Source organism: Scylla paramamosain, chromosome 2 (genome assembly GCF_035594125.1).
Source record: "Scylla paramamosain isolate STU-SP2022 chromosome 2, ASM3559412v1, whole genome shotgun sequence".
NCBI lineage: Eukaryota > Metazoa > Arthropoda > Malacostraca > Decapoda > Portunidae > Scylla > Scylla paramamosain.
In genome coordinates, this window is record NC_087152.1 from 32,706,817 (window position 1) to 32,716,816 (window position 10,000).

Below are 10,000 nucleotides of genomic sequence, written 5' to 3' on the forward strand. Positions count from 1 at the left end.
GCCTGGGTAATTGTGCGAAATAAAGACAATAAAATTTCAATATCTTTTCATCAGTTTATTTAATTTACTGTATTCCGTTAATGGTCATAAGGAGAGGTGTTTACTTATAATACGTGTGTGTGTGTGTGTGTGTGTGTGTGTGTGTGTGTGTGTGTGTGTGTGACCTCAACAAATTGTAATAATGTGGTGCAGCTTGAATAGAGAGACAAAACCTTTCACCGAATAGCAGTAAAACTTTTGTCTGGTGGAAAATCATCGATGTCATAAACACTGCTTGCATTTCGAAAGCCTTGTAACGCTGGTGAAACTTTATGAATTCCTACGCGTGGCTGTGATGTGCAATGTGTGTTGAGTACTGATAGCACTCTCAATTACTCTGAATACCCATGAATAACATTTTGCTGTGCTATTGTGCAAGGCGCGAGTAGTGATGCAGAGAAGGCGAGTGAAGTGAACAGTGTGTATTGTGTAATGTCAGTTGGATGCGGATGCGTTAACATGAGGGATATTTCATTGGCTGATGCGTAACATGCGTATCTAAGAGTGGAGTGTGTGAAGTATTATGGGATCTAGTTGTGTGTATATATGTGTGTGTGTGTGTGTGTGTGTGTGTGTGTGTGTGTGTGTGTATGTGTGTGTGTGTGTATGTGTGTGTGTGTCAGCAGGTATGTAGGTGTGTGGTGAGTTACTCATGTGTTATGAACCACATACTAGTCTTGCCTGCTTAGAGAGAGAGAGAGAGAGAGAGAGAGAGAGAGAGAGAGCGGAAGTGTAGATGTTTTTAGGACCACTAAGGAAGCGTTAGATATTTTCAGAAAGTTCCGTGATTATAATTATTATTATTATTATTATTATTATTATTATTATTATTATTGTTATTATTATCATCATTATTATTATTCATCTTTTATCATTATTCATCTTTTATCATTGCTTATAATTAGATCCCCTTGGTTTAGTGGTGAAATCAGTACACAGATAACAGATATTTACATTCCCACGTGTTTCAGTCCTGCTCTGCCCTCATTCATTCCAAGCCATTAACATATATATTTTTTTTCCCATTTCTGTCTATCTTCCTTTCTTTTCGCACCCTACCTCTCTAGTCTCTACTTCCTTATCACTCCCTCTCTCACACCTGTTCCCTCGTTCTGCTGACTGACTAACTAATGTACAAGTTGGTGCGGGGAATATGGCTAATGACTGGGTGAGAGCCGGCAGAAAGAGAGGAAGGGTGTGACGCGTGGGTGGTGATGTCAGTCAGTCCGCCGCCGTGACGCGATCTTCCGGGGTGTACTGGCTAATGAGAGGCTTTCGATGTGTTACGCTTCTCCGTGACGTGATGTGGTTGTTCTGGTACTCTTAGTGATATTATGGTGTTACTCTCTCTTTTTTTTTTTTTCTCTCTTTCCGGTTGTTGTTGCTTCCTTCTGCTATTACTTGTTCTTGTTCTGGCTTTTCTTGATCTATTTTGTATGTTCTGTTATTCTCAGTGATGAGGTCTTATTTTCATTTCTTCTTGTTCTTGTTTTTCTTGTTCTTCTCCTCGTCCTCCTTGTTTTCTCCTCCTCCTCTTCCTCCTCCTCCTCATTTTCTCTGTGCACCATCGTAATATTTTTTTCTTATGTATTCTTGTATGTATGGATGTATCTACTATATAAACGTGCCTATCTCTCGCTCCCTCTCTTACTCCTCCTCTTTCTCTTTCTCTTGCTGCATAGTCTTATCTCTTTACCGATATTAAGTTTCAGTAAGAACCCAAATAGCTGCGCAAATACAGCGTAATTACTACTACTACTACTACTACTACTACTACTACTACTACAACTGTCATTTTTTTCAGAGTGTCTCCCCGGACCACCACCACCACCACCACCACCACCACAAGCACCACCACAATGAGAGTCAGCTTGTTCCTCCTGTCATTTCTGGTATGTGCTGTAAATGTGATGTTCTTCCTATTGTTTTGTTTTATTTATTTATTTCTCCTTTTTTTTTTTTGCGCCATAATATGATTCGGTTGTTGCAGCGTTGTTAATTTAATCACTCACTGACTGAATGACTCACTCACTCACACACGCACGCGCTGTCAGTCAATCAGTCAATCATTCTGTTGCTTTGGAGGATTCACAGAGGGATGAAGAGATAAATAGTTTCCGTTTTTATAGTAATTTCATGTTGTCAGGTAGTAGTAGTAGTAGTAGTAGTAGAAGTAGTAGTAGTAAAAGAAAGCATCATGTAGTAATAGGTAGAGAGAATTTAGACTAATAATAGGCTAATAACAATAATAATATGTGGAAATTGTAATAGAGGGCGTTGGTAAGAGGCAGGGCAGACGTAATTAGATAAATAAGAGATGAGTAAGAAATGAATAAGTTTCCCAAGGGTGACCTGGATTGGAAGGACAGCTGACAGATAAGTAGAGAACATTTGGGAAAGTTTACGTCGTGCATTGGAATGAAGGAGGCTAAGTAGTAGTAGTAGTAGTAGTAGTAGTAGTAGTAGTAGTAGTGTAGGTCTCACGAGTGTAGGCAATGTTTCAGGTCGTAGAATTGTTACTATAGTAGGAAGTAGTAACAGAAATAACAGTCAAATAGTTATGATAGTTGTGTTGATTGTTACTGTTGCTACCAAGAAATTATAAGAAGATATGTTTGTATTCGTTTTCTTTTTTCTCTAGATATTTATTGACTTTCTCTTTTTTCATAGTTTACATTTTGCTTTTCATACAGTAATTTTCTGCTCTTCTGTTCTTTGTTTCCATTTTTGCAGACAGGATTTTATAGCTATTGTCGATAAGTTTTGTTTATTTATTACCACTTGAGTCGGCTCTTCGTATGCAGTTCTTATAATGGTTTGGCTATGTGGTTTTATCTTTTCTTTTTTCTTTTTCCAAGTTACTACCGGATATCAGACTTTTACTGACGGTTATAATCATCATCATCATCATCATCATCATTATCTTTGAGCATCAACTTCATTATCATTATATCAAGATTTTCTTCTTTTTCTTCTTCTTCTTCTTTAGTTTTCCCATGTTATTCTATATGGTGATATTAAATGAAAAGTTCTCTCTCTCTCTCTCTCTCTCTCTCTCTCTCTCTCTCTCTCTCTCTCTCTCTCTCTCTCTCTCTCTCTCTCTCTCTCTCTCTCTCTCTCAATCGTCGCTACAGACAGCCTCGGGCCACCTGACGCTATCACCACCACCACCATCACCACCACCAGCACCCCGACACATGCAGTAAATCTCTTCACCACCTCTTCCTACTAGTCACCGTGTTCGTCTTGTGGTCAACTTGAAGTAGTAGTAGTAGTAGTAGTAGTAGTAGTAGTAGTAGTAGTAGTAGTAGTAGTGGTGGTGGTAGTAATGGTGGTGGTAGTAATAATGGTAGTAGTAGTAGTAGTAGGAGTAGTAGTGGTAATAGTAGTAGTAGTAGTAGTAAAGGTTGTAGATTGTTTCGTAAGTATTTTTATGATAGTGACTATTGCGAGAGAGAGAGAGAGAGAGAGAGAGAGAGAGAGAGAGAGAGAGAGAGAGAGAGAGAGAGAGAGAGAGAGAGAGAGAGAGAGAGGTTACTGGTTGTGGTTAACTAAATACTTGTTCACCCATGAAGAAGACAGAGAGAGAGAGAGAGAGAGAGAGAGAGAGAGAGAGAGAGAGAGAGAGAGAGAGAGAGAGAGAGAGAGAGAGAGAGAGAGAGAGAGAGAGAGAGAGAGCCATTACATCTACACACAAGCACCACCACCATCACAATACTTTTATCAGCATCATGTATCATTGCCAGTATCTATATAACGTGTATCTACAAGTATGTGTATTTGCTGACATCACATCTGCGCCGTGTCTGTAAGTAGCACGTGTATAATAACTCACTAAGCTGCCTTGTTAGTTGCGGCAGCACGTTAGGTAAGAAGGTTGATCGTTTAATGGTTAATATCGTTACAGTGGCTTATCAGAGCGCGTAGATACAGGATGTTGTGGTATACTTGAGAGAAACTTGCAGGAAATGAGAGCTTTGTATAATGATGGTGATGAGAGCGGTGATGGTCATAATGTATGCTTGCCACGAATGACCATGCTTTGAAAATTCTTCCCAGTACCTCTACTTTCATAAGGTTCTATTCGAAGCTACAGGATTTTTATTTTTTTTTATTTTACTGTTCTAGTGGCACATTAACAAGGCTTCTGTATTATTAAAAGGAGAAACAACTCCTGAGAACCTGGCTAATCAATGCTGTGGCTTTTGAAAATAGTCGTGGTGAGAGAGCAAAGCATTTCTGATGGTTGTGTTGTGTTAGCAGATCGTTGTGGAAAGGATGAACGCATTTGGAAGTTTAATAATATATATTTTTTTTCCACAACATATTCCATTGTATAAGAAATAAGGTTAGAAGCATAAAAAAAAGTGTAATGTTAGTTTCTATGTGCGGTGTTTGCAGTCGTTAGAGAGAAATGTTTGTGTTATCAGTGGGAAGAATGAACATACATAAAAGATCTATAAAGTAAAGTTTAGAGCCATAAAGTCAGAAAAGTGTAATGCTGTAGTTAAGTGTGTTGTTAGCACTTGTGTTAGAAAACTTAACAGAAACACAAGAGTTGCGTCATTTAGAGGGTTATGAGGCTGAAAAAAGTCACGAGTAAACTAAACTAGCTGGGAAAACTGTTGAGGCCCGTAACGAGAAACCCTTAAGTGCCTCTCGTCTCTCAGTACAAGGAAAGGACGTCCACCTTTATCCACACTGATGTACACTTGCTTTATGTACCTGTCACTTTTGAAAATCACAGCCTCATCAGTAACGGGCACTTACTTCAGCCACAGAGGAGAGAGAGAGAGAGAGAGAGAGAGAGAGAGAGAGAGAGAGAGAGAGAGAGAGAGAGAGAGAGAGAGAGAGAGAGAGAGAGAGAGAGAGAGAGAGAGAGAGCAGACGGCTTCCTTACATTGTCAAGTGTCCGTGTGTCAAGTGTGAGTTTATTCATTTGAACTTCAGCATTAAGTGGCGCCTATGCTCCATACTTCGATTATGTCTTAATACTGTAAAAATGATGGAGAAGTTCTGGAAAACTACAGCTTAAGAAGTGATAGTATTAGAAATAGCAGTGGTAGTAGTAGTAGTAGTAGTAATAGTAGTAGTAGCAATATTTGTTGCTGTTGGTGGTGGTCTTCTTCTTCTTCTTCTTCTTTCTTTCTTTTTCTTCTTCTTTTCTTCTTGTTTTTCTTCTTGTTTTTCTTTTTCTTTTTTTCTTCTTCTTCTTAATCTTAAAAGTAGTAGCAGCAGCAGCAGTAGTAGTAGTACCGGTAGTAGTAGTAGTAGTAGTAGTAGCAGTAGTAGTAGTAGTATATTATTATTATTATTATTAGTAGTAGTAGTAGTAGTAGAAGCAGTACAGTAATATGTTTAAAAGTTTAATAGTTATGTAGTTTCGTATATAGAAAATAAAGTGTTATGATGCATATAAAAATAGCCAAGGAAGTAGTCTTAAAATTACTGAACACACAATAATCAGCAGAGTGTACGCTACTCCTTCATTCATCCAGTAAGTGTACGGTAGCAGTGAATTAACATATCTGGCGAAAGTGGCCGACCTTATTAGCTAAAGAGCACAGCGGCAGCAGTACTGAAACGACCATACATAGCCCCAACATAGCCTAACATAGCCCTAACCGGTTCTATACAGCACGGCAGGGAAAGTGTACCATTATAGCAAGTAACAAGGCACGAACCCGGCAGGTGTGGGTACAAGTGGGCAGAGTGCACGTGTATAGCTTTCTCCTGGCACGGCACGTATAGGCTGGGTAGGGGAAAGGGATGGGGAAGAGAGAAACGACAGAGGCAAAAATAGGGGAGGAGCGAACGAGCCGAGGGAAGGTAAAAGAAGGAAGGGAAGGAGAGAAACAACAAAAGGAGATGAAATAGGAAGCAGAGAAACAGGAAGGCTTGAGTAAACGAGAAACAGACAGCGGCAGGGACTGGGAGGAGAGAGAGAGTCTAGGGAAGAAAGGGAAGGGAAGAAGACAAACATCAAAGGGAATGGGGTCAGGTGGAAAAAAATATTATAGGAAAGTAATGAGGAGAAAAAAATGAGTAGGATAGAGAAACAGTAAAGGGAAGGAGGTCAGGAGGAGAGAAACACCAAAAGAGAAGAGGTAGAGAGGGGAGAAACAGCGTAGAGAAGGAGAAAGGAGAAACACAGCAGAGAACGAGAAGAAAGGAAAGAAACAATAGAGAGAAGAGATAGGAACGAGAGAGAAAAAGAGAGACTGCTTAGGGAAGGAGTAAGGGTGAGAGAAAGAGCAAAGAGAAAGGGTAAGGAAAAGAGAAACATCAGAGGAAGGAGATGGGAAAGAAAGAAACAGCAGAGAAAAGGAGTGAGGAAGAGAAAACAACAAGAAAGCGACGAGGAGGGAGGAAAAGGAACAGCAGGTGTTTTATTTATTTATTTATTTTTTATCATCTGTACAATAAAACAGAGATGAGACAGTTAATTACAATAGACGACAGCCGGGGGAGATAAATTTGGCAAGAGAAAGGCGATGGGAGATGAAAGGAACAGCAGGGGTTGAACTTTCTTCTGTATAGTGATTTACAGGTATTTGCTATTTGTGATTCTTCTATTTTTAAGCTTATCAATATTCCAATGACTCCTATCAGAGGGAAAGGAAGGAGAGTAAAAGGTAAGATTATGCTTGTTGATTGCAGTGAATGGACCTAATATTATTGATTCACACACACACACACACACACACACACACACAGACACACACACAGAGAGAGAGAGAGAGAGAGAGAGAGAGAGAGAGAGAGAGAGAGAGAGAGAGAGAGAGAGAGAGAGAGAGAGAGAGAGAGAGAGAGAGAGAGAGAATACTATTACAACAATGTGGCTTAACTACTACTGCTACTACTACTACTACTACTACGACTTCTACTACTACTACTACTACTACTACTACTACTACTACTACTACTACTACTACTACTACTACTAATAATAATAATAATAATAATAATAATAATAATAATAATAATAATAATAATAATGAAGGAATTCCACATCAACACCAACGCAGCACATTAACAAGAACAAATGTGTAATACCTCTCTTAGTAGTGCCATAACGTACATCCCATGCAAAGCTAACATAGGCCAGTATCTGAAACGATCTGCTCCCTCACCACGACTATTTTTCAAAGGCCGCATGAGGTGATAAGCCCAGTTCTCAAGAGTTTTTCGTGTTAATGTAGGAATGTTGTTAATCTATCCATAGTACCATAAATAAAAAAAAAAAAACACCCTTAAAAGCCTCTGTAACTTCAATTAGAGCCTTTTGAATGTAGTGGTGTGGCGCAGAAGTGTTTCAAAATGCTGACCATAGAAGCATTGTCACAGTTAAAAAGCGAGAGGGAATCGTTCAGCTAGTCATGCGAGTAAGTGTTGGTATTCTGTGCGATACAAATATGGACGAGAGAGAAAAAAAAAAAAGAGAAAGAAAAAAAGGGCTTGAAACGGTGGTAGAACGCCATATATAGGTACCGGCGGGAGAGAGTCCGGTGGTGTATTACAGGCAATTCTGTCATGTATGGCTGTGGTAGGTGAGAGAGAGAGAGAGAGAGAGAGAGAGAGAGAGAGAGAGAGAGAGAGAGAGAGAGAGAGAGAGAGAGAGAGAGAGAGACACGATATACAGACTTTCTCCCACCGTAGTGTGTGTGTGTGTGTGTGTGTGTGTGTGTGTGTGTGCGTGCTCATTTTATCAGCTTATGCTTATTTTTGTTGAATAAGAATAATATATACCAGAATTTACATACACATGAAATTCAGAGGACTGTTTCGAGGAACATAATTTGGTTTAAATGCAAAACGAACACGAATTTGCGTGTCTACACACACACACACACACACACACACACACACACACACACACACATAGAAAGGAGAAAGGCTGTTACTGATGAAGACGAGAGAAAGATGAATAATAGATAATCTGTTATTACTTCACCATCACCTCCTCTTCCTCCTCCTCCTCCTCCTCCTCCTCCTCCCCTGCTATATGGGCGGCAGATGGCGGGCCGCTGCAGCTCCTCAAAACGGCTGAGTCATGCCCTATGTCTCTATAAAGTTTCCCTGACTGTCATTATTTCCTGGTTTACAGTCAAGAGAAACTTTAGCAGACCCTCAGGGGAGACACGCGGTCCGGGGACTGACTCTTCAGTGCCTAATGATGATGCTGATGATGATGAATGTAATAATAGTAATGATAATAATGATAATTATAATAATAATGAACAATAACAACAACGATTAATAATTCTTACTACGTCTACTACTTCCACTACCTATAGTACTGCTGCTGCTACTACTACTACTACTACTACTACTACTACTACTAATACTGCTATCATTATCACCACCACCACCACCACTACCACTACTGCTACTACTACCACTATCATTACTACTACTACTACTTCTTCTACTGCTACTACTACCACAACTACTACTACTACTACTACTACTACTACTACTACTACTACTACTACTACTACGAATAATAATAATAATAATAATAATAATAATAATAATAATAATAATAATAATAATAATAATGATTGTTTTCCAGAAAAAATAGACAGTCTCTTGTATAAAAATAGACTAGAAAGTTGCTAATACATACAAATTATACATAATTATACACATAGGAGTTAGTTAATATAGAGATTAAAAGGTTATGAAGGCGCTAGCTCGTGTGTGTGTGTGTGTGTGTGTGTGTGTGTGTGTTGATATGTCACTTTAGTTTTCCTGTGTCAATAAACTATCTAGCTGTGGAGGAATTCCTTTAACCGTATACAAACATGAGGCTTAACAAAAAGAATAACATGAGTTGTGTGGTCAAGAAAGTTGCTGTGTTCCTTCCCCTCATGCAGTAACAGCCGATGATAGCGCCGCGGAACAATGTCTGGAGTAAAGGCAGTGTGTGGCAGCGGATGTTGTGATATACCGGAAGGTGCTAAGGTGGTGGTGGTGGTAGAGGTGGTAATGTTTATGTTTATTCATTGTGTGTGCGTGCGTGCGTGTTATTTTTGCTATTTAACGTGCACTTCTTGGCGTGTCTCCTGATTTTTTTTTATAGTCATTTATTCGTTAATTTATATTCATTCCTACATGTACAAGAATCAGACGGAAGACTATAAAAATAACAGAAAATACAAGAGAAAGTTTTAGAAATAGGAAGGATATAATCAACCAATAAACTAATGAATTATTCTATTTATAAACCTGACTTGAAATTTTGACGAAAAGGTGAACAGTATTCAAGGAGGATTAATAATCTTTCATTGTTGTTTAAGGGAATAATACAAGAACACATATTTTTTTTACATGGAACAAAGTGAAAAAAAAAAAAGAAAGTCTATGCATATGATAGTGCATAACGTATATAATGGATATGATGTAACTGTTAGGTATATGATGCTATATTATATGTTACATGCACTTTCTAGTAACCTGATTTACCTACGTGTTCAGTGCCTCAAGAATGTTGTAGTCTGATGACGAATTACGTAAGCAGTCTGTAACATCCGGGATCTTATCTGAAGTATTTAGTGAAACGAGGTGGACAGACCACACTCTTGCAAGACCGGTTGTGGTCCGGCTGGAGGAGACTCTACGTGTAGTGAAATATTTATAAATGATGGAGAGAGAGAGAGAGAGAGAGAGAGAGAGAGAGAGAGAGAGAGAGAGAGAGAGAGAGAGAGAGAGAGAGAGAGAGAGAGAGAGAGAGAGAGAGAGAGAGAGAGAGAGAGAGAGATATCTGAATGCGTTTGTAAAAATTATCAGTAATTTCCTTAAGCTCTATTAATCTAGTTTTACTGATGTGATTTCTGTTTGTACACCTTTCTTGAATGACACAACTGACATGGATGGAAGAGTGAGGCTGCTGTGAAACTTACTGAGCTAATGAAAACGAGATATTGGTGAGAGAATGAAAATTTTCGTTTATTTATTT

General features: G+C 38.9%; 1 protein-coding gene across 5 annotated transcripts in view; it reads left to right on the plus strand.

The window, feature by feature from the left end:
• LOC135113742 (major centromere autoantigen B-like) overlaps positions 1 to 10,000 on the plus strand; it is a 32,163-nt gene that overhangs the window by 11,736 nt on the left and 10,427 nt on the right. For all 5 annotated transcript variants that reach the window (XM_064029319.1, XM_064029333.1, XM_064029303.1 and 2 more), the window contains exon 2: positions 1,844 to 1,931. In XM_064029319.1, the coding sequence (XP_063885389.1) occupies positions 1,899 to 1,931 (33 nt within the window). In that variant the 5' untranslated portion in view covers positions 1,844 to 1,898. The remainder of the gene's footprint in view (positions 1 to 1,843; positions 1,932 to 10,000) is intronic.